The sequence below is a fragment of the Panicum virgatum genome, chromosome 4N (genome assembly GCF_016808335.1).
Source record: "Panicum virgatum strain AP13 chromosome 4N, P.virgatum_v5, whole genome shotgun sequence".
Classification (NCBI taxonomy): domain Eukaryota; kingdom Viridiplantae; phylum Streptophyta; class Magnoliopsida; order Poales; family Poaceae; genus Panicum; species Panicum virgatum.
The window spans coordinates 47,912,640-47,934,897 of NC_053148.1; the positions used below are offsets into that span (position 1 = coordinate 47,912,640).

At 46.2% G+C, this 22,258-nt stretch overlaps 4 protein-coding genes across 5 annotated transcripts; 1 reads left to right on the top strand and 3 right to left on the bottom strand.

The window, feature by feature from the left end:
• The first annotated feature begins 740 nt into the window (after nt 1-740).
• On the top strand, nt 741-2,016 carry LOC120668617 (nifU-like protein 3, chloroplastic). 2 transcript variants are annotated; one of them, XM_039948360.1, is made up of 4 exons: nt 745-931; nt 998-1,091; nt 1,224-1,513; nt 1,670-2,016. In XM_039948360.1, exons 1-4 carry the CDS (start codon nt 857-859, stop codon nt 1,859-1,861), a joined length of 651 nt encoding a protein of 216 aa, XP_039804294.1. In that variant the 5' UTR covers nt 745-856; the 3' UTR covers nt 1,862-2,016. The 2 variants fall into 2 exon arrangements, with proteins under 2 accessions (XP_039804293.1, XP_039804294.1); XM_039948359.1 differs by having other exon boundaries at nt 741-1,091.
• A 1,510-nt stretch (nt 2,017-3,526) lies between these two features.
• LOC120669489 (pentatricopeptide repeat-containing protein At3g61360-like) lies at nt 3,527-4,984 on the bottom strand. The gene has a single exon (XM_039949230.1). It carries the CDS (start codon nt 4,982-4,984, stop codon nt 3,527-3,529), a length of 1,458 nt encoding a protein of 485 aa, XP_039805164.1.
• Nucleotides 4,985-6,388: 1,404 nt separating this feature from the next.
• Nucleotides 6,389-9,545, bottom strand: LOC120668619 (pentatricopeptide repeat-containing protein At5g39710-like). Its single transcript, XM_039948362.1, has one exon. It carries the CDS (start codon nt 9,509-9,511, stop codon nt 6,491-6,493), a length of 3,021 nt encoding a protein of 1,006 aa, XP_039804296.1. The 5' UTR covers nt 9,512-9,545; the 3' UTR covers nt 6,389-6,490.
• A 1,881-nt stretch (nt 9,546-11,426) lies between these two features.
• Nucleotides 11,427-12,671, bottom strand: LOC120668620. The gene is made up of 2 exons (XM_039948363.1): nt 12,182-12,671; nt 11,427-11,867 (listed from the first exon to the last, which is right to left on the bottom strand). The coding sequence occupies exons 1-2, from the start codon at nt 12,493-12,495 to the stop codon at nt 11,630-11,632; spliced, it is 552 nt and encodes a 183-aa protein (XP_039804297.1). The 5' UTR covers nt 12,496-12,671; the 3' UTR covers nt 11,427-11,629.
• Between the last annotated feature and the right edge of the window lie 9,587 nt (nt 12,672-22,258).

The following is a 22,258-nucleotide window of genomic DNA, read 5'->3' on the forward strand; positions in this document are numbered from 1 at the left end:
CCTAACCTGGGCTCTCTATCCATGTTGGTATCCAAAGACTTTTCTCCTTCCATATATGGTGCATGGGAAAATAATTGTCTAGTTATAGTTTGTATGGATGGCGACCTACTTATATTTGTTAGAACATGTGCTTACTGTACTTGACCTCACCTAATGAATTGTTGAAATGCATGCTTGCAAGACCACAGCTCCACAAAGCTCCATCTCTTATATAGGAAGTGTAAACCCTTGATATAAACTCTTTTCTCCATCTACCCTCCTTTCCAAAATTCTTCTATGCAACAATTTAGCATCAATAAAAATGTTCAGGCTGGTTACTTTCCTGTCGTAGTTCCCCTAAAAAAAACAAAGCTCCATCTCATAACCAGTCGCTGCGCAAGTATTTACCTTGCGTTTTGGAGCCTAGATGCTAGATAAACGTGATACTTAGTAATTAATATGATGCAATTTTAAAGTTAAAGCAGATCTAAGCGTTAAAAATCGACTGGAAACACGCTTACAAATCGCAAGCATAAACAACCTCCCGAGTCAATGAGTCATGGCATCTGTTAAGTATGGGCTTGTAATATTACAGGTCTTCTCGGTCCGTTTTGAAGGCCCCGCCCCTTTCGAGAAAAAGAAAAGAAAATAATGGGCCGGCCCTAAGTTATGGGCCGTGGGCCAGCATGCGCAGAGCTAGGAAAGCTCGGCCCAACAAAAGATCCTCTCGGCTCCGGCGAACCACATCCTTGGAAACGCATCAGCTAACGGCTGAGCTTCTTGCCTGGTGGTCGACAACGAACTCCGGCCTCATCTACCTTGCCGTCTCTCTGCCTCGTCTCCAACGGGGAGGAAAAAAAAATTAGCGGGGATTCAGATGAGGCTCTATCTCCGGCAAGCGGCGGCCGCGGCCACGGCCACCAGCTCCCCCCTGGCGGCCACCATCCGCAAGGTAACCTCCCCGCCTCAACCGTTCTCCCTCTTGGCTCCACTGACCTGCCCACGATTCTCTCCACAGAATTCTCCAAGCTCCCTCACCCATGGCCGGCTCGGCTTCAGCCACGCCCACACGTCGCTGCAGACGACGCCGAACCACCGCGGAAACCGACCAGGTTCGCCACAGCTCTCCTGCAAAAATCGTAGCCACAACACGCAACAAGTACTAGTCAAGAACGTATCAGTCACTTGCTGCTAGAGCTGCAAGACCGAAGGAATCAGGAACGCAATGTGTCGTGTGTGATCAGGGTGGGCGGTGCGCGTGCTTCCCCTGACGGAGGAGAACGTGGAGAGGGTGCTGGACGAGGTGCGGCCGAGCCTGATGGCGGACGGCGGCAACGTGGCGCTGCACGAGATCGACGGCCTCGTCGTCGTGCTCAAGCTGCAGGGCGCCTGCGGCTCCTGCCCCAGCTCCACCATGACGCTCAAGATGGGCATCGAGACGCGCCTCCGCGACAAGATCCCCGACATCCTCGAGGTCGAGCAGATCGTCGACACCGAGACCGGCCTCGAGCTCAGCACCGACAACGTCGAGAAGGTCAGTCCTCAGATGCTCACCGGCCATTGCTCAGTAGTCAGTATGCGTGCCATCGACTCTGATCATTTCGTTAACCTGCAAATAGAAGTGTGCTCTGCTCTGCTGCCGATGATCGCGATCAAACTGTAATTCTGAGGGTTGCTTGATGTTTTTCAGGTACTTGATGAGATCAGACCATACCTCTCCGGCACCGGAGGTGGAGGCCTCGAGCTGCTCCAGATCGATGGATATGTCGTCAAGATTCGAATCAGTGGACCTGCAGCTGGTGTAATGACAGTTCGTGTAGCTGTGACACAAAAACTGAGGGAAAAGATACCTTCTATCATGGCTGTTCAGCTCACGGAGTAGGAAACATGAGTTCATTTGTGCATCAATCAACAGAACGAAATTCGGTTTTCCGGTGAATGTTCGATGCCAGTCTTATACCTTTGAGTCATTACACTGGAATACAGAACCCATAGCCAAAGGGAATACATAATGTGGCTACTATGCTATTTCTACTATGGAAAGCTCCTACTTAGATTAGAAATTTCCTGATAAAGCTGCTATTGCAAGGTAAACTCATATTGGCTAAAAGAATTGACATGTACCAAGAAGTCTTTGACTTAAAAAAAAACTCGGCCGGCGGGGGAATGACCGCCCCCGCGGTATTGTGTGATAGAGAAGACCGTCTCACACCGGCCAAAAAAATCCCCGAACCACTGCCCCACCCTTACACAGGGGCACCGTAACCCATGTGAGACGACTACGACCGGGGCTGGGTGCGCTTTGGCACTATGGGACAGACGAGGGGATTTTTTTTAACCTCAATCTGAAATTCGCTCGCATGGGGAGTCGAACCCAGGACCTGAGTAGTGCCACTGGGTTCCTCTAACAAACTCAGCTAGAGGCCATTTGGCATCTTTGACTTAAAAGGAATATCACTGATTTGGATAAAACAATGCTTGCAGCTTTTTTTAACGAGATTATTCAATACAGCCTCCCAATATTATTATTTCAATGAATTATACTCAAATTTTTTTACATTGTGAAATGTCAATGTACCGGTTTCAAATTTTGAGTACCTTTCCTTGACAAAGACAAAGCTTTTCCACAAACTGAAAACAGCAGCTCCTGCAGTTGAACCTGCAACCCCACTAAATCCTTTGATATTAACAGTTTCAAGGTTAGCCTCCATATCTGTTCGTCTCAAATTGACAGCTTCAGGCAATCAGGCTATCCAATCATTCCCTGTTCTCCACAGTTCTATAAAGCTGCATTAAAAAGAAACCACAAGAGTGCTCAAACAGCCGCTACAGTTTGATGCCCCTCCAATTTGATCGCCTTCATCATTTGACAGGTCTCCTCAACCTTCCCAAGTTCCCACATCCACCTCGGAAACCCTTCCAAAACCCTAAATTCTCATCTCTGTAAATGATCGAGTTCTTTTACACTTTAATTCAGAGACCAGAAGATTCAGATTTCTGGTGACTTTTTCGTTTGATCTTACAGTTCTAATTTCTGAATACTACATGACTTGTCATGCACACGAATTCTTTGCCTCGACAAAACAGAATTGAGTTCAACAAAAAAGGAACTCACAAGCCAAGTCTGAAAGATAATCAAACAAAACCTCCAAGTTACAACTGTTGAACTGAATATATAATCATTACATTTTGCACTGGATCATATCAATGCATCAGATTCATATTTCAAATCCTTTTCTTGGTAAAGGCTAAGGCTTTTTCACGAAACTCTGAAACTTCAAGCTTCAGCTTCTAGAGCTGAAAATTCTTTCACAAGAATCTCTTAGCTGGGTCTGGAATTCTTTAACAATTGGAAGGTTTTCTATATCTGTTAGACTGGTGCTCTCAAATTGCCAGCTTCAGAATATCGATCTTTTCCCTGCTATTCACAGATGTAGAAAGCTTGGTCACTGCAACATTTCACCCTTGCCACTACAGACAATCAACAATCGTGGTAATGATTCCATGATTTCCTCAGAGGAAAAAACAACTACAACGGTTCTCGTGCTCACACAGCCTCTTCTTCAATCTGATGCCCCTCCAGCTGGGCAACCTTCATCATTTGCCTAATCTCCTCAACCTTCCCGTATTCCCGTGTACGCCTTAAAAACCCTTCCAAAACCCTAAATGCTCGCTCTGTAGGTGCCATCCCCATCTCGATTATCTCCATGAAACACCTGTATGCCTCAGAAACCACACCTCTACAGCATAGACCGGTAACCAGAATATCCAATGCGTGCCGGTGAGGTACACATCCCTTTGCCATCAGATAATCCCACAGCTCTAGCCCAAGGTCAGGTCGGCCATTCTCGCAGAAGACCTTCATGAGCAACATAGTCGTCCTGGTCCTTGGCATAAACCCTGAACCAACCATCTTGGTGTACACCTTCCAGATCCCCTCCAAGTCGCCAACTCTCTGAAACCCACAAAACACTGTGTTGTAGCTAACATCATCCAAACCGATCCCCTTCCTCTCCATCCGGTCCATCACCGCCATTGCAGACTTCAAATCCCTAGTCCTCACATACGCGCCCATTAATGCATTGTGAGCACCACGGTCCGGAATCACACCCCATTTCTCCATTTCGTCAAACAGGAGGCGTGCCCGCGTTGCGTCCCTCACAATCCCAGCTCCATATATCAATGTGGTGAAGACCTGCAGCGTTGGCTTGCAGTTTTTCCTCTTGCCCATTTCATCAAGCAGCTCGAGGGCGTCCACAAACCTACCTTTCTTGCAGTAGGCGTCCATCCTCACACAGTACGAAACGGCGTCCGGGACGAAGCCGCGCAGCACGGCGTCATGGTAGAAGAGGTCCAGCGCCTGGGCGTGGCCGGCCTCCTTGAACCCGAGCAGCAGCGTGTTGAAGGTGCGCGTGTCGGGCGGGTACGCGTCGCAGTAGCGGTGGAAGAGCGCGCGCGCCTCGGCGACGCGGCCGCGGGCGCAGAAGGCGCGGAGCAGCGCGTTGAGCTCGGCGGCGCCGAAGGCCCGACCCGCGCGCGCCCAGACGCGGGCGGCTGAGTCGAAGCAGGTGACGGCGGCGTCGAAGGACGCGCCGGGCGCCGACGCGGAGAGCGCGGTGGAGAGTAGGACGGCGAGCGCGGGCGTGGAGAGGAGGTGCGGGTGCGTCGACGGGAGGGACTCGAGCAGCGGGAACGATAGGTTGGCGTGGCGGCGGGAGCGCGCGAGGAGGCGGAGGAGGACGGGGAGGGAGCTCTCCGGAACGGGGAAGTGCGGGAGCGCGAGGAGGCTTCGGTAGAGGGAGAGCGCGGGGAGCGGCGGCGAGTGCGAGAGGAGGAGGTGGGAGAGGAGCGGCGTGAGGAGGGCGGGGCAGGCCGGGAGGAGCGCGAGGAGGAGCGGTGGGGTGGCCGGCGCGTCGGAGAGGAGGAGGCGCGCGAGGTGGGGGACGGTCGGGGCAAGGAGTGGCGCGGCGGCGCGGCGAGGCGGCGGGAGGAGGCGGAGGGGCATGGGGAGCGTGGCGCCGCCGGTGCGGAGAGCCGGAGAGGGACGAGAGAGCTCGAGGTGAGTGGGCTGTTTTCCTTTTCAGTTTGAGCTCGGTGGGCTGGCTGATAACGTTGAGATTGGGCTGAGAACCCACAAGAGGTGTTGGTGGGCCGGCCCGTTGAGCAGATTGTGGGCCCCTCTGTCTGCCACTGCCCAGTGGCCACATATTTTTGCATTTTTTATAAGAGTATTTCAGAATTTCGAAACGTCACCGTGCTAATCTAAGAACTAGTTTAAGGTCATATGATCACTCTGTCTTTGAATATATTTTTTTAAAAAATGTTCGAACTCTTTTCTTATTGTATATGGGTTTCTATGTTTTTATTTGCAAATGGAAGCCGATGATCATGCGGCCAACCGGCCAAGCCTCGAGTGAAAAACAAGTAGAGAAACTGATGCTTGTCAAAACTTCGTGTGATATCCATAATTTGCAAGGTCGAAGAACAATGGATAAATTTTAAACAACCCATAACGAATCCAAATTTAAATGAGATGTATTGTTCGATTAAAAATATGCCAGTCCGTCAAATTTAAGTGCAACCCGTGGAAAGCGTGGAGACAAGTATGAGTATCATGATCCATGACAAGACACAAGCTTCCTCACAATCTGCCATTAACATTTTACCTGACCATGATGAATCAACAAAAATATTCACTAATTCGTTCAGACCTGCAAACTTGAATACTTGTATTACCATATGTAGTGTTTCCAGTTTTCCCCAGCATATTTCCTCCAGACAAGATGGATAAAGTTAGATTTTAGTTTAAGAAAATACCTGCGCAGCCACAACTGAATGGAAAGTTTACTCACTTAACAGAAATCAAATTTAACATCTGCCGTTCCAGTATGGAACTGGAATGCTCGATTGCTTTTGCTACTTGCTTCTATTGTTCAGTTCGTAGAAGTTATAAAGGGCTAAAGGCAATATTCAATAACTAAAATTTAATGGAAAATAAAAGGTAAAGTGAGGGCAACTAAGTTTTTTAAAAAAAGATCAGTTCATCAAGAGTGCACAGTCATTGAGCATCTGGGTTTAACAAAGAAAAATAAACATTGCAAGGCTTACATCTACAGCATAAAATGCTATTCCTGTCTTCTGGTTGATCAAAAACATAACCAAACTCACTCGGTGGCACTGATGTGCCTGCAAATGAATAGATCAGGATGAAGCTGAGAAATAGGAGTTATTGTACATAGCTATGCAAATTTTTTTTTCTAAGAGCACTGTTATGCAGTTGCACTCTTTGCATTGCTCAAACACAACCATCTTACCTTTCATACCTGAACCAGAAAATGTGCAGGACCGCCAAACAGATTAACCTAAAGCTGCAGAGGCATATGGTTTTCTGATTTGCAACAGGAAGAAATCAGGCAGATTCTATGAAGTAAATTAATCCGCTCAAAATCTCATCTATCAAAAAGCAGTTCATAAATTTGCGGTACAATGGCATCAGAATTATATTCTATGGTTATTCTGCATTCACAGCTTCCTGACTATTACCAACTGAATTACAGAATTTGCTTTTCTTTTGTAACCATTTGTAACCCAACATAGTATCAAAAACTTTATTGTATTCTTGGATGAATCCTGACGAGTGGAGATTATTTAAAAGTATCATGCACTGATCCTCAGAAGGACAAATACCCATCTCTTCCATTTCTTTTAGCAAATTAAAAGCTTCAGTCAGTTTGCTCTTCCTGCAAAGGCCATCCAATAAAGCAAGATAAGATGTGCAGCCCATGAGAGCACCTTCTGCCAAAAGGGCATCATGTAGCATCAAAGCCTTATCTAAATCTCCTTTACAATGAGACTGTATCGTGTTATTTATCACATCTAGAGGAACTAGTCCTTGATTTATCATGTCTGTAAACAATGAGGACAAGTGATCTGTATCACGTTGTGAAGCTTTCTTCTGTTGCAGCTCAACAAATATTGTGTGTGCTTCACTGAGTTTCCCAGCCTCATCAAGTCCTTTTACAATTTTTTCAATAGTCCGCACGTTAGGCATTATGTTTTTGTCCATCATCACGTGGAGAAATTCCACAGTTTCTTGCAATTTTCCACGTTTGCAGAAGCCATGGACCAAGGTGTTGAAAGAAGAAATACTTGCATATCCCCTAAGAACCATTTCTTCAGTTATAAACAAAGCCTGCTGAAGGTCCCCGGAATTTGAGCAGCCAGAGGTAAGCACACTATAGACAAAAGCATCTGGGATTACCCCTCTTTCTAGCATTTCCTGATAAAGACCAATAGCATCATGGATCTCACCAGCTTTGCAGTATCCATCTATCAAACTTGTATATGTCACACAGTTTGGCAGTAATCCCTCAATTAACATGCTATTGAATACAATGCGAGCATGAGAAATATTATCCGACTTGCAAAGTCCATCGATTAAGGCATTATAACACACAATACCAGGCTCTACTCCTTTTTTAACAATCTCATCAAGAAGACCAACAGCTTTCTCCACGTCAGCTGTCTTGCAAAGTCCAGATATCAATGAGCTGTATATATGCAAATCAGGAGCTAACCCATTCTTCTCCATCACTGAGAGAGCTGTAAACGCTGCTTGCATTTGTCCAGACCTGGACAGATTGTGAATCACAATTCCATATAAACGGTTGTCTGGAATGACTCCCCTGTCTAACATGGATTGAAGAATAGAGGAAACCTTTTCAAGATTATCTGACTTAAAGTAAACTTCTAGGAGGTGAGCATAGATGAAGTCCTTGGGCTTTAGTCTATTAAGCATCTGATGGAGTAACTGTTCAGCCTTTTCTAGATTCCCATTCATACTATAGCCATGAATCAGACCATCATACGTGAACTCATTAGGGCGCAATCCTTGCTTCAGCATCTGATCATAGTACTCTATGGCTTCCTCCATCTTTCCCTCCTTAGACAGTCCAATTATAAGAGAATTGTAGCAGTACAGATCAGGCATTACATTTGAACTGGTCATCTTTTTGAGAGCTTCACAAGCCAATGAGAATTTGCCTTCCCTGCAATACCCTGAGATAAGAGGCGCATAAACAAATGCATTGGGCTTTATACCTTCTGCAACCATTTGCTCAAGGAGACCATCGGCTGTTTCCGATTCACCAATTTGGCATAGTCCATTAATCATTATGCTGCAAGTGTATACATTAGGTGACATACCATCCTTTCTCATTTCATTAAGCAGCCAAAAAGCTTCTTCTTTGTTATGCTGTCGGAGATGACCCTCAATGAGATGGTTAAAAGTGAAAGTGTCAGCGATATGACCAATTTTGACCATTTCCTTCAAAACTTCAGCAGCCCTGCCCATCTGCCCCAATTTACATAGGCCCCGGATGAGATTGTCGTAGGTGATCTTGTTCGGCTGCACACCAGCAGCAGACATCTCCTTGATTATCTTAAACGCCTCATCCGCATTGCCCTCCCTCATGAACCCATCAACTAGAGATGCATAAACAACAACGTTAGGCATTAACCCAGCACAAGACATCTCATCCAGCAAGCACTTCGCCTGACTCGGCCTGACACGCTTGCACAGACCATTAATGATTGCACCATAAGTAAATCCATCTGGAACCAGCCCATAAATCTCCATCTCCTTCTTGAACCCAAACGCCTCTTCAACAGCTCCGGCTCTGCACAGACCATCAATCAATATGTTGTAGGTTACTGTGTTCAGGCTGCATCCCGTCTCACGCATTTCCTCAAGCACCTTCTTCGCAGCATCTAAGTCCCGGACTTTGCAATACGCCTCGATCAATGTGGAGTACGTGTACACATCCGGCGAAATACCGGCGCCCTCCATGAAGCCGCGCACCTTCCAGAGCAGATCCATGGCGTCCGCGCGCAGCAGGTCCTTAAGCAGCGCGTTGCAGCAGCGAAGGCTGGGCGCCAAGCCGAGATCCTTCATCAGCAGGACAACCTCGGCGCCGTCCCGGACCCTCCCGGTCTTCTTGTAGGTATCGACGAGCACGTCGAGGACGACCGGCCGGCGGTCGTGGCCGGAGCCGGAAAGCGCGCGGTGGACGGAGCCGAGGACGAGGGGAGGGGTGGGGTAGGCGCGGATCATCCGGTCGAGGAGCCCGTTAGCCTGGGGGAAGAGGCCGGCGGCGCAGAGGGATACGGCGAGGTGGGCAAAGTCGTCGGGGGCGGGCGCCGAGGGCCCGAGGTGGGGGCGGGACCAGTAGAAGAAATCGAGCAGGAGCTTGGGGTGGAGGCGCGAGGAGGAGGTGCGCCGGAGGAGGGAGGACACGGCAGCGGGAGTGAGGCGGGAGGGGAGGTCGGAGGCGGCGATGGCGAGCTTCCAGTCGCCGGAGCAGCGGGAGAGGAGGATGGCCACCTCGGCGGCCACACCGTCCGGGTCGGGGGCAGAGGACGAAGAGGCATCGGTGGTGGTGGGGGTGGTTGTGAAGCGTGCGGGCGGCGGTCGGATCGGGCGGAGGAGCGAGGCGCCGGCGGCTGGACGCCGCACGCGCGCGCGGAGGAGCATCGTGGGGGCCGGTTGGCTGCGGAGGCTGAAGAATGTGAGGGACTGTTTCTTCTGGACGTTTAAAACGCCAGATCTGTTACCCGCTTTCTTAATTTTTTTTGTGTATCATGCTGAAATCCGTGTTCTTAAACTTCACCGATTTTTAAAGTTATTCGTTTAAAATCTAGTTTGATAAAATCTGATGAAATACCATGTATTCACGTAATACAACACACCAGTATTACACACCAGTATAACGTAATAACAGACACACTAAGGGTCAGTTTGTTTCCGATTATAATGGACTTATCGGTGGAAATAAGCGATAATCCCACCAAACACCTCGTTTTATTTTCGCTTTTGTAGTAATATGCTTCAGAGATTTGAACTACGAGAAGCGAGAAGTGAAAAACGAAAAAATCTTCGCTTCTCTCGGCCACGCTTAATTATAAGCTAAGCGAAAATAAACAAGGCCTTGATCGGGCTTTAAGGCTCCTCCCTCTAACATGGCATTGTAACGCGTAGCGGTATCAGAGGAGGCGGAGCCGAGCCATAGTTTGTGATGACGAGGATTCGGTGCAGTAACTGCACGTGCAGTTACTGCACCAGATCTCTCTCCGATCTGTGATTCCTCCAGGCTCCAGCTTATGGCTCCTCCGGCGGTGAGAGAGAGGGAGATGGAAGAGAAAATAGATTCCCGTGGTGTCAAAAGGAGCTGGAGCTGCAGCAAACACACCCTAAAGCTAACGTAACTTGCAGGATGTTATAATGAAAATTGAGATTGGCTCCAGTGGATTAACCAATCTCATCTCTAATACCAATTTACGTTAGTAATGGCCAGAGTCCAGCTCTCTCTTACCTTAACGAAGGGATACATCCTTATCTCTAATCAATTAGTAAATTTGACGGCATTTCATAAAAGTGAGAACAGAGAGGACGGGAAAAAAAAGGGGAGAAGGTTGGAAGGAGCCGTAACTAGTTGCTGAGATTTTCTTTTCTATGAGAAAGCAAGGCACGATAATTTAACTAGTGCGATACGGTGATACATGGTAAATTTAGACTAAGTGGCAAGGTAAGATGACATTTTGTGAAGAGACATTTTATTAATCTCTAGCTGTTATATCTTTTTAACCTAACCATTTTAGTTATGCACTTTGTTGGTGATTAGAAGTTTGTTGCTAAAATGACCTCCACGCTCACTCTCGGTTTGGGCTGCCCTCCACGCTCTCGAAGTTGAGAATTCAAATCCATTTACAACTGCGTCGGCTTACAAATCACAATTTACGGGATACAATAGAGCAGCGCTGGGAGGCAGACTCTGGAAGACATGGGCGCCGCCAAAATGCAAACTTTTCATCTGGCTAATCACCCAAAACAAAGTCTGGACTTCTGACAGACTGGCACGGAGGGGTGGGCCACACTCGCCTTTTTGCCCTCTATGCCGCAGCGTAAGGGAGTCGGCGCGCCACCTCCTATCGGAATGCAGATACACTAGAAATATTTGGCAACACATTGCGGATTGGGTTGCCTACCCGGAATTAAGCCCGATCGCTTGGAGACCGAGCGATAGTGCGTGCACCTGGTGGTTAAACATCGCTACAATGCTTGGGGTGCCGAAGAAGGCAGTGCGGAGCCTTGCCATGTTAATTACATGGGAAGTATGGAAGGAGAGGAACGCCAGAATCTTGAATCGACAGGAAACTTCGGTAACCATGCTGCTAGAGAAAATTAAAGCGGAGGCTAATCTTTGGATAGTGGCAGGAGCTAAAGCTTTGCGAGATGTAATTGTACGCTCGTAATTTTCCTTTACAAATTCTAGTTGTACTCCTCTTTTCTCCTATATCAATGAAATAGGCACAATTCGTGCCTATTCGTTCTTAAAAAAAAAAGAGAATTCGAATCCAGGGCTTTGTAGTTTGACACTATATACAATTTGTTTTAACAATTAGTAGTCACTCTAGATGATATTCTCATTTCATTTCACTAAACAAAATTATAAGTACAGTTTCCTCTTGCCTCCATACATGACTTGTCAAGTTCCATTCCTGGATATTAACAAGAAAAAAGTTCGCCATGTTCAACATGAGGATCAAGGATGAGGTTCGTTACATACTCATACACCCTAGCTAGCATCGATGATCAGTAGTCGTCGTAATCGTCATCGTTCCTGTTGAGAAACCGCCTGACAGCTCCGACGACGAAGCCCAACACCAAGAAGAGGACGAGCGTGTCGAAGCCGCCGCCGACCCCGACGGCGACGCTCGGGCCGGGCGCGAAGAAGGTGAACGGCGACCACCCGTAGCCGCCGAAGAACGGGCTCCCGTAGCCGTACCCGCCCAGAGGCGGCGCCACCGGCGGGTTGATGTAGATGTTCGTCCTGCGCACGCACCGGACGTTTGCATTAGCAGACGCAGAAGCATGTCACAGCTGATTGAGCTGCCTATCTTATTAAGGTAGATTCTTGCTAATGATTGAGAGGAACTGAACGATCAAGGTTGCACGAGGAGGATCACAAGATGTAAGAATTCAGAGATTCAGAGCCTGTAACCAGAGGCAAGACTACATCTTCTAGTCTGAACTCTGAATTGAACACGGCTAGAACTGAACTTGGTGTACGATGTAGTAAAAGATCTATCAGACAGATTGCTTTATTACTGATTCAATGAGTCTGCGCAAGGCGCTAAAGGTTACCTGGAGTTGTTTATCCGAGGGCCCGACGACCGTGGCGCGGACCGGAACGCCTGCCCGCCGACCCTGCCGCCGGACTTGGCCGCCATGGCGCCGTCGACGGGCCCGAGCGCCAGCACGCCGGCGGCCAGCGCGACCATCGCCAGCTTCCCGAGCTTCAACCCAAGACCATCGCCTCCCGACGTGAGCTTGTCCTTCTCATCGCCGGTAGCCTTGCACGAGATCCTCGACGGCCTCCTCGCGAGCCTGGGCAGCGTCGCCGTGCACACCGGCCTGCCCGTGAGGAAGCACTGGAGAGGCGTGGGTGCCAGAGCCATGGCCGTACTCGATCGGTCGTTTCTTCCTTTGCTGAACTTGAACACCAGCTTGCTTCTTGATTTGCTGCGGTTGCTGAGTAGGGAAAAGAAGAGGCGATGGTGGTAGGAGAGGAGGGCTTATCTTGAGACGGCGAAGCGGCCACTTGGCCGAATTGGAGTGGATGGTGAAAGCTTCTGGAGGGGTGAGAGATCTTTTGAGCGCTGGTTTTGTTCTCTAGCTCACGTTGCTCCGATGTCTGAACACGGCTGCATGGCACGGCCCCGTCTGGTACTTTTCCTCTTTTTTCTTCTCTTGTAATTTTCTTGGTCCATGGAAAAATCGATCGATAGTTCTGCTTGCTGCTCGTGGGAATGAATCTTATCTCAGACCTTCTCAGAAAAGTTCGAAGTGGTAATCGAATTGATGTTTCCAAAATGCTTTTGTCTGGATAGAGATCGATAGCAAGGTGTTTTCCAAATCAACATTTTAAATTAAGAACTCACAAAATATAAAAGTACACATTTTACCAAGTATCTTGACTAACAGACAGAAACCGAGTGAGGGGCATGTGAACCCTACTAATAAAAGATTTCATATTTTCATTCCAATCCAGAGAAATAACAAATGAGCTCAGGGTCCCGGTTAAGCCATACGTGAGCCAGTCACCAAATGCGCCATCCTAATATATGTTTAAATTTAAGGGAAAATTTATTCTACGCGCCCGTGCAGTTGCTTTTCCACATGTATTTTGTATGTATTCTATAATGTAGGATGTACTTGATCCAACAAAAAAATATGTATGTAGAGTATGTGATCATACTAGACCATCTATGAGGGTATTTATGCTGGGTATTTGACCATACATGTAGAGTGTAATTATAATATATTTTGTATATATATCTTTGAATTATATCTTAGAATTAGTACATGCCCAAAATAATAAATGAATATGTGGATATATGCATAGTGGTATACGAATATGAGAGTAGCTACACGTGAGTATAGATAAAACTCATCCATAAATAATTAGATTAGTTTCTACAAGCTAAGCGCTAAAAAAACTACACCACATGAACTCTAGAAGATAACCTTGATAAATTTGGAGTTGAGATTCAGCTTCGCTCCGTTATAATCTTTTTTTTCTTTTGAACCATAAACGCAGCGAGGGAGCCCCCACTGTAAATTTTATTATTTTTTAAATAAAAGAGAAAGAGTAAGACAAACTATTTGACCAAGCTAGGAAGGGGATCTTCAGAGTATCCTTCATTCGATGACATGGTCAATTAGGGCAGTCCCAACTCTGCTGATTAGGATCGTTTCTAACATTTATTAGACTTGCCACGTAAGCATTTTGATGATGTGGCGTGGGTATTAATGAGGAGTGAGGGAGAAACGGTTTCTTCTTTGAGAAACCGAGTCTTCGATTTTCTCGAGGACGGAAGAAACGAGTAGACATGCATTGGGGCGTTTTCTCGTTTCCATCTATGGGCCCGCTGCCGCTCGCGTGAGAGCTTATGAGTGAGCACCTTGTCGCTGATGGCTGCCGCGAATTGATTACGGGCCCACGCGAAGGCTTCATGCGTTGTGCGTTGCAGTTTCTAAGCACGATGTATTGCTGATCTGGCAGCTACGGAAACTATTTCTGGGCTGGGACTGCCCTTACACCTCCACGAGAGACGAGCCATGAGCTACGGCTGCACCTTTTTCGGCTGCACCTTTTTCAGGCTAAAAACCAGGGCACTGCATGCCGCGCTGTGAAACCCATCATTCAGCAAACATTCTTCTAAGGATCACATGCCAGGTATTTACCTAAGATAAAGTATCTGGTACTTTCAAAATGTGGGACCAAGTATCAAAAAGTGGGACCGAATACTAATTTAATTTAATTTAATTTTTATAAATACTTTCCCTAAATGAATGGCTAGAAAAAAGTTTAAGGTAAAAGCACCTAAAAGAACCCATTGGTACTTTACAATCATGATAAAAAAGCTCATATTTTAGATGTACGTGAACTTGTGAAGTTTAATAGTTTGTATGTATACTTAGTTGGTGCATAGTCCAGAAGTTATATATGCATCTTTCGTCTTAAATCGAATCAGCATTTGTGATGTTGCAGCTCCTATTGACACCATCTTGAGACTCATTTGACCAACTATATTATGCAAAATGTAGCTTATATGTTTGGTTAAGTGTCTAGGGGCTTATTTGTATTATTCTTCAACATTGAGGGCCCCTTTGCAAGATGGGCAAACCAACAGGGAGCCCCTTCTCAGTAGTGACTTGTCCTTCCCCTTTGGGGGGTGAGAGGGCGAGAAAGGAGATATGAGGGGTGAGCCTTTATCTACCAAATCCATCTATTAGAGAGTGAAATCAGAGATTTGGAGCCTCACCCAACTTTGTTGGCCCCCACCTCTTGTATCTTCATCTTCATAGTGGATTGTTTGTTTGTTGCCGCCCGTGGTTTTTACCCGCAAGGGGTTTCCATATAAATCCTTGTGTCTACTTGTGATTTGGTATTTATCTTACCATACTTGTTGATTGGTTGCTATCTTGCTGGCTATTGATGCCATTTTGTTCAAGTTCATGGTGTATGGATGAGATTGACATATGATGCATACATGAGTTCTTTGATATGTTGCTGATAGAGATTGATGTGTTAGCTATTTGATCTTTACAAGTATATCTCTTCTTGTGACGTTTGGACAGCACCATGTTTGAAGAATCGACATTATATACTATGGGGTTATTTTGTTACATAAGGTGTTCGGTGAAATGCTTGTGAGTAATTAGTTTGCTAATCTGGAGGCTTCCGCTGGACCCTGTGCTCATAGTATTAAATCAGAAAGGTTAGCTCTTGATCGTTATGGTCAGTTGGTAGCTATGGTCTATCCATTTGAAACTAAATTGTCTGAATTCTGTGGTTCAGTCCGAAACCGAAACTAAATGATTTCATCTATCAAACAACCCTACACATAACCCAACTATATGGGGCCGGCATGTACATACCACACCTCACATTTCACCCGTACGGCCCAACAGACTACAAGCATTTTAAATATTCCGATAGTGAAAATTAATTATTTTATGGTATATGACTGAAATATTTTAGCAATGAAAATTCTTTTGTTTCAGGCCTATAAAATTATATATTGCATCTGAAAAACAATAAATGCTAATTTAGTCAATTACGAGGATTGTTAGATAAAGTAGAAAGGGGAAGACGAAAAATGGAATGATACTTTATTACTTCCATAGGTGGAACAAAAGAAATGTTCTTGCCTTCCCACAATAGCTAGGTCCACTCACCTTTCTCCCTCTCTTCTACTGATAAGATCATCTTCCTCATGTCTGGTGACAATTATAGACCTCTTCTTATCCTTGTTGCACTAATCCCCTCATTAATGGGGGAGGGTAATCAATAGGAGACTGTGGGAGGAAGCACTTTGGATTCATACAGATTGAGCAAATTTGCATTTCACTAGAATTGTTGGGATGGGAAGGGGAGAGGGATGGTGTTATGTTGTACAGGACAGAAGAAGGGAGCAATGGTGAGGGGAGTGAAGAAAAGAACGAAGTGGTTCCTAGGAGGAAGAAGACGAAACGGTTGACAAGCAAGTCTACACATCATGGGTATGTGACCAAAATGATGATACTCGCCATTAAACATTCATCCCATTGACCACCCTGAGGTTCTGTACCCTCTCTCGTTCATAGGTCCTATCGCCTATCCATTATCTCTGGTCTTATGCCCTGTCGTGGCTACGACCAGTCATAAACTGTGCAGCTTGCTCAAGTCGTGCCCGAGCTCTTATGTTTTGACCTACTGACAGGTTGCTTCCACTTGCTTCACTTGAGCACCCTGTTGCTACCAGAGGTGATCATTCTATTTTTCTGTTTATACCTTGTTCTTCCACTCATCAGTTCATCATCATGGATCCATCCTACTAAGCACACCGGCCTGCCACCACCAAGCTAGTATATATGCACCCCAACCAAGTCAATCTCCTTCTACGCTACTGATCCATGACTTCTATGGTGCCCTATTGATACATGATAAAGCTTATCTCTTTTATTTTGCTTTCTTAAGATAATGATACATAGATGTAGATAGATAGATAGATAGATAGATAGATAGATGTTCACACAAAGAGAAGTCATCAACCACACCTTTGTGTAAACCATGTAGTCATGATCATGATCATGACTTTGGATGCTCATGGCCCCCATAGAAAAACTTACCGTTGACGATAGGGCTCACGGCATAGGCATTTTGATTTGTCTCGAACTTGGGCAAATCCCCAGTCAGGGGCCAACCATGACCATTCCGATCAACGAGTTGAATGTTTCTTATGGATGCGACATTCTTGCCATCTGCTGGAAGGTACCCGCTACCCATTGGTGGTGGGTTTGTGATGGGTGCCACCACAACGCCACCGAACAGTATTCCATTTGCTTTGTCAGCAAAGCCTCCGGTGGAGAGTGATCTTGGGAAACAACCAATGAGCTCAGGTTCTCGGTTGATCCCTGCGTGTGTTACGCGAAAATCAACACACTGGAATTTGAAGGCACTGTTCGCTAAGTTTCAGAATGCAAACCAAGCGTGCCAGTCAATCTGACCTGTTGATTGACAAAGAAACAGGATAAACGTTAAATTCGAGGGTGTATCAGCTGGATTTCCGAATAACTCTCACGCAGTGTATCAGCAAGGAGCTGCCGATACAGAAAATGACAGATCGAACGGGATAAACAAGTATTAAAAATGATCTGCGGGAGATCGGCAAGAAACTGCCGATATAGGTAGCAACAGACGGCTATATCTAAAGCCGACACGTGCCAGATAACAATGCACAAATCCACGAATGTATGGATCTGAGCAAAGCTAAGCTTACAACTGATCTAATCAGCTTTTCAAGATCTAACGCTATAACAAAGGAACTGATAGCCGATTAAACAGATTGCTAAGCCAGGTAAATTGTGAATAAATCTAGACGAGAAAACATCGATGCGCCAGAGATCAAAGCTAGATGAATTCGATAACTTTTGAATAGATCTGAACGAAGCAACAGCGATGCGCCCGGAAGTTAAAGCTCAGATTTACTCGGTGAACGAAAACTTACCAACAGATCAAGTCGCTCGAATGTGAGGCGTCTTTGATCAACTCGAAAGAACTCGCAGAAAAAGAAAATAGCGAAGCCGCCGACTGAATAGTAATTTGCAAGGAAAAAGGTAGAGTTTGTTGATTGGTCGTGTGACAAAACCTTTACATAATAAATGGGGTACGTATTTATAGCCTATACACCCTAGCCGGTCACGGCACACCCAACTTGCCAAAGAAGAAATATCTAAACAAACTAATATTAAGATACATGCACTCTGATTTCCTTTCTACAGAATCCTCGTCGATGAAGCTTCTGACTCGTCTCGGCCAATGCATCTAGATTAGGAAATATTTAATCCAATAGGCCGAATACCATCTCGTGGTCATCAATTACTTTATTCAGCCCCGCATGCACACGCTGGCCGCCATTCAATTTTCCGTTAGGCAACCTGACCCTTTCTTCTTAATTATTTGACCCGGCTATCACCTTTCCTTTAATCATCTTGTATGCGGACTGCCGTCCAGGCCTTTAGTCGTCTCGCATGCAACTCCCCATCGGCTGATGCCAACTAAACCATCGGCTGCCATCTTTCTCACATCGGCTATTGTCATCAACAAGCCTACTGGCTCATAGCGATTGTATAGTTTTGCTTACTAGCCGATGGCCAAACAGAGTTGCCAATAAATTAATCTTCTAGCTGCCTTCCCGTCATTAGTTGCTTTCACGTACAAACTCCTCGAATAAATTAATCCAACTAGGATGCTAAGCACGCTTGCTTCCTTTTTCTTTCCCAACGTTCTCCACATCTCCGTGCGCAGATCGTGATCCCTTCTGATACAGACCAATCAGCCGATCACCTTGTAATTCAGATTACATCGGATTTACTGACAAAATCCGGTGTCAACAGCGTATACGAGCCAGTCACCTGAAGTGCCATCCTAATATGTGTGTACAAAAGAAATTTCTCGATTAGTTTCTACAAGGTAAGCGTGAAACAAACCACAGCACACACACTCTAGAAACTAACCTTGATAATTTTAAGGTTGAGATTTGGTTTGTCTCCCTTGGGATTTGAGACATGGTCGATGACGCCTCCAGGAGCTATGGCTGCACCCTTTTCAAGCTGAAAGCTGGGGCACCGCATGTTAATGCAGCCCGTCCTTTGAAACCCATCATTCTGAGTCCGATTATAGAAGGAAACACTATTTGTTAAAACAAAGATGCATGTTACCATAAATGGTGATCGTTCAAAGAACTCACAGTCCACTTGGTATAGAAATAGGTGCGTGAATCACAGGTGAATATCTATGGCTTAACAGAGAAAGCAGTACACAGACTGCAGAGCAAACAAGCAACCAAGTTTCAAAATATAAGGCTTAAACTGACTAAGACACAGACCGAGTAGTTTAACTTAGAATGGAATGCGCCCCTCTGTCAGATTACTAACCACATGAAACTAGCCTTCTATTCTTCTCCGAAAGTTCCAGCCACTCTTGGCAAAGACCTCCAGCATCACACTAGATCTCCATTCTTCTGCACTTTCATTTAAAGAATCCTTCGCTTCCTCTTCAGCCAATTGCGACCAATGTTTCACCCAGAAAGTTCCCATGAAGATGACCTGCAAATAAGAGTTACAGAACGTTCTGCAGAAAACAGCATCTTCCATTCCTATATAGCCAGATAACCCACCAAAAAGCCACCATTCCAGCTAGAACTTGTTTTCTCATTTTTAGAGCAAAACCTCGAATCCAGACACCTAGCAAATTATCAACACTGGTAGGAGGTTGAATACCAAAGACCAAGCCTAATGAATTCCAAACAAATCTTGCTACATGACAGTAAAAAAAAAGGGTGCTGAATGGTCTCTTTACAGTTACAAAAACAACAAGTGATATCCCCCTTCCAATGCCGCTTGCTTAAGTTATGTTTTGTCAGGGTTACCCCTTTTTTTAGATACCACAAGAAGATTTTAATTTTTAGAGGGATCTAAGATACAATCTTTAGGTAAGCTGTCAGCCATCATTAAGTCCCTGTACATGGATTTAACTAAAAACAGCTTGTTTTTACCCAACCTCCATTCCCATTTATTGTCTGCCTCCCCAAGATTCACATTTAGAACAAGAGAAATCAGTTCAGTCCACATTCTAAGCTTCGCTCCCATCAAAGCTCATCTGAAAGAGATGTTTAGTGGTTTAGCACTAATGGCTTCTGGAACTGTTTGGTTCTTCTTCCTAGCAATTCTGTACAACTCAGGGAATTTCATCATCAGAGGATTTCCCCCAATCCACCAGTATTCCCAGAATCCTACTCCCTCCGTTCCAAATTATAAGTCATTCCAAGAATCTTGGAGAGTCAAAATTTTTAAAGTTTGACCAAATATATATAAAAAGATAATAACATTTATGATACCAAATAAGTATCATTAGATTCTTCGTTAGCTATATTTTTATAGTATACTTATTTAATATCATAAATCGTTGTGTTTCTCTCTATAAACTTGGTCAAACATTGATATGGTTTGACTCTCCAAGATTCTTGGAATGACTTATAATTTAGAACGGAGGGAGTATCTGTTTTCCATTTTGCACCACAAATTTCCCCCTAAGAAAGAAATGCTCCTTTACTTCCATTAAGCCAGACCAAAATTGGAAATCACCTGGTTGTTTCACCACCTGAGAGATGGTCTTATTTTTCTAGTAAAGTACGTAGGATTACTTTTATATTGAAATAGTCATCCGATCCATGTACCACGGCCCACCCCAAAGTCAACCATCTGGAGTTGGAGATTGTACATGCAAACGTGAGATCCTCTATGAACAACACAATGGTTTCACTGTCACCTGCCTGTTATGGCATATATAACGGCTGGTGATTGATCATCATCGTCACCATCATGTATGATCGATCTCCAATTTTTGCCCCTCAACCTGACGTTGCGTGCTCATCTAGACATGCTGTTTAGGGCATCATGACGTTTTTTTTGAACGAACGGCACTCAACGAGTGCGTTTCTATTGATATAGCAGAAAAATACAAGATTACGACCCTGGAAGGCCATAACTAGGCAACAAAAAGAGAAAGAAAAAGAAAAATAGCACCGGCGGGTTGGATTGGGGCATCAAAATGCCGAACTCAACACTACTCAACAAATCAGGCCGGTCGGATTGGGGCATCGACGCAGCCGCACAACTCATCTTCACAGCAACTCCACGCGACAAATTCAGCAAAAGCAGAGCTCGCGGTGCTCACCGAACCATCCACACTCATGTAGTTGCCGAGAACTCCAGACGTGACCCTGCGTCAATAGGGAACCGAAAGATGCGGACCGCACCGCACCGGGAAGACCACCGCCATGCGGGATCCACCGCCGCCGTGCCGCTGCAACACCACCGACCACCTGACGGACACTGAAACCAGACCTCTCGTAGGCTGCCTCGCAGTCGCCACCACAATAACACAACGCGCGGGGGCCTCGCCACTTCCGCCATTGGACCTCACTCTCGTCGCCTCGAAAAATCACCACGCGCGGGGGCCTTGCCACGCCCGCCACAGTACTCCACGCCAAGGTTTCATTTTCTTTATTGCCGTCGAGGTGGTGAGCAATGTTGCCCCACGTAGTAGTGGCGGAGCTTGAGCAAGTAATCAGGAGGGGCCAGCTATGATACTTTGTCTTGAAAACCAATAAACAGTAGCTTTAGTATTTAGTGCATATTTTCAAAAGTAGGGGGGCCATGCCCCCTTTCAAATGCACTATGCTCCGCCAGTGCCACGTAGCCTTACTATGCCTTACGCAGGGACTGATCAGAAACCTAGTAGCAAGCAGCTTCGACGATCGACCATGGCAGCGCTCAACCCAGGCGGCCTCGAGGAGGCCTCGGCCCTCGGGAGACTCCGTCAGGCCGCCCCCCGTCGTCACCGTGCACACAGTGGTGAGTCAGAGCTCTGGCCTGCGAGACTTTGGGCTCGTTTCTCTTGGCTACGTGCTGGGCGGGGTCTCCGTGCTGCTCGCGGTGGGATTGATCAAGCTTCGTCATCGTGGCACCAATGAAGCCCCAGCGTTGCCGCTGGTGGTAGTTCAGCCGGCGCCGGCGAAGGGGTACCCCTACCAGCCGCACCCGGACCCGGACGCGGCACCGCAGCCACAGCAGGCCTGGACGTTAGGACCGGAGGACATCCTGCATGCACCGCGTTGTCAGCCTAATAATCTGTTACTCTAGTTAGTTAGGGTTACGTACAACAGTTTAGACAGCTGCCGTCTAGTTGATACATACAGACAGCCTTACAATACAATAGAGTTGTCTATTTAGCTGTCTATGTGATGATTAATACATACTCTGGTTAGTGTTGTTTTGTATGGGAGCATGGGCCAAAGCAATGGATGAGATAATAGACATATTAACACTCTCTTCCTCATTAAATGATGGTCACATCAGAGCAAAGATAATGGTGTCGCCCACACGCCGGGGTCTTACAGTCCAGCTCACCAGCTGGTTGCAGCAGGCTCCACAATCATTTAATGGTCTGCGCAGCTCGCAGCGAGGGGCAGCGAATGGGGATTAGAAAGCGATGATGGCGGCCCCACAAATATGTATTCACCTGTTCGTGGACGGCTCGCGAGACGTTGGCTGAGGGAATCTTTCCCTCCCTCCCTCCTCCACCTCAGCTCTTTTGCTGACGAGGTGGAC

Coding starts and splice junctions, on each gene's coding strand:
- LOC120668620 (XM_039948363.1), bottom strand. CDS start 12,495: ATGGCTCTGGCACCCACGCCTCTCCAGTGCTTCCTCACGGGCAGGCCG. Junction 11,868..12,181: donor CCTCGGATAAACAACTCCAG/GTAACCTTTAGC, acceptor GTGCGTGCGCAG/GACGAACATCTACATCAACC.
- LOC120668617 (XM_039948359.1), top strand. CDS start 857: ATGAGGCTCTATCTCCGGCAAGCGGCGGCCGCGGCCACGGCCACCAGC. Junction 1,092..1,223: donor CCACCGCGGAAACCGACCAG/GTTCGCCACAGC, acceptor GTGTGTGATCAG/GGTGGGCGGTGCGCGTGCTT. Junction 1,514..1,669: donor GCACCGACAACGTCGAGAAG/GTCAGTCCTCAG, acceptor GATGTTTTTCAG/GTACTTGATGAGATCAGACC.
- LOC120669489 (XM_039949230.1), bottom strand. CDS start 4,984: ATGCCCCTCCGCCTCCTCCCGCCGCCTCGCCGCGCCGCCGCGCCACTC.
- LOC120668619 (XM_039948362.1), bottom strand. CDS start 9,511: ATGCTCCTCCGCGCGCGCGTGCGGCGTCCAGCCGCCGGCGCCTCGCTC.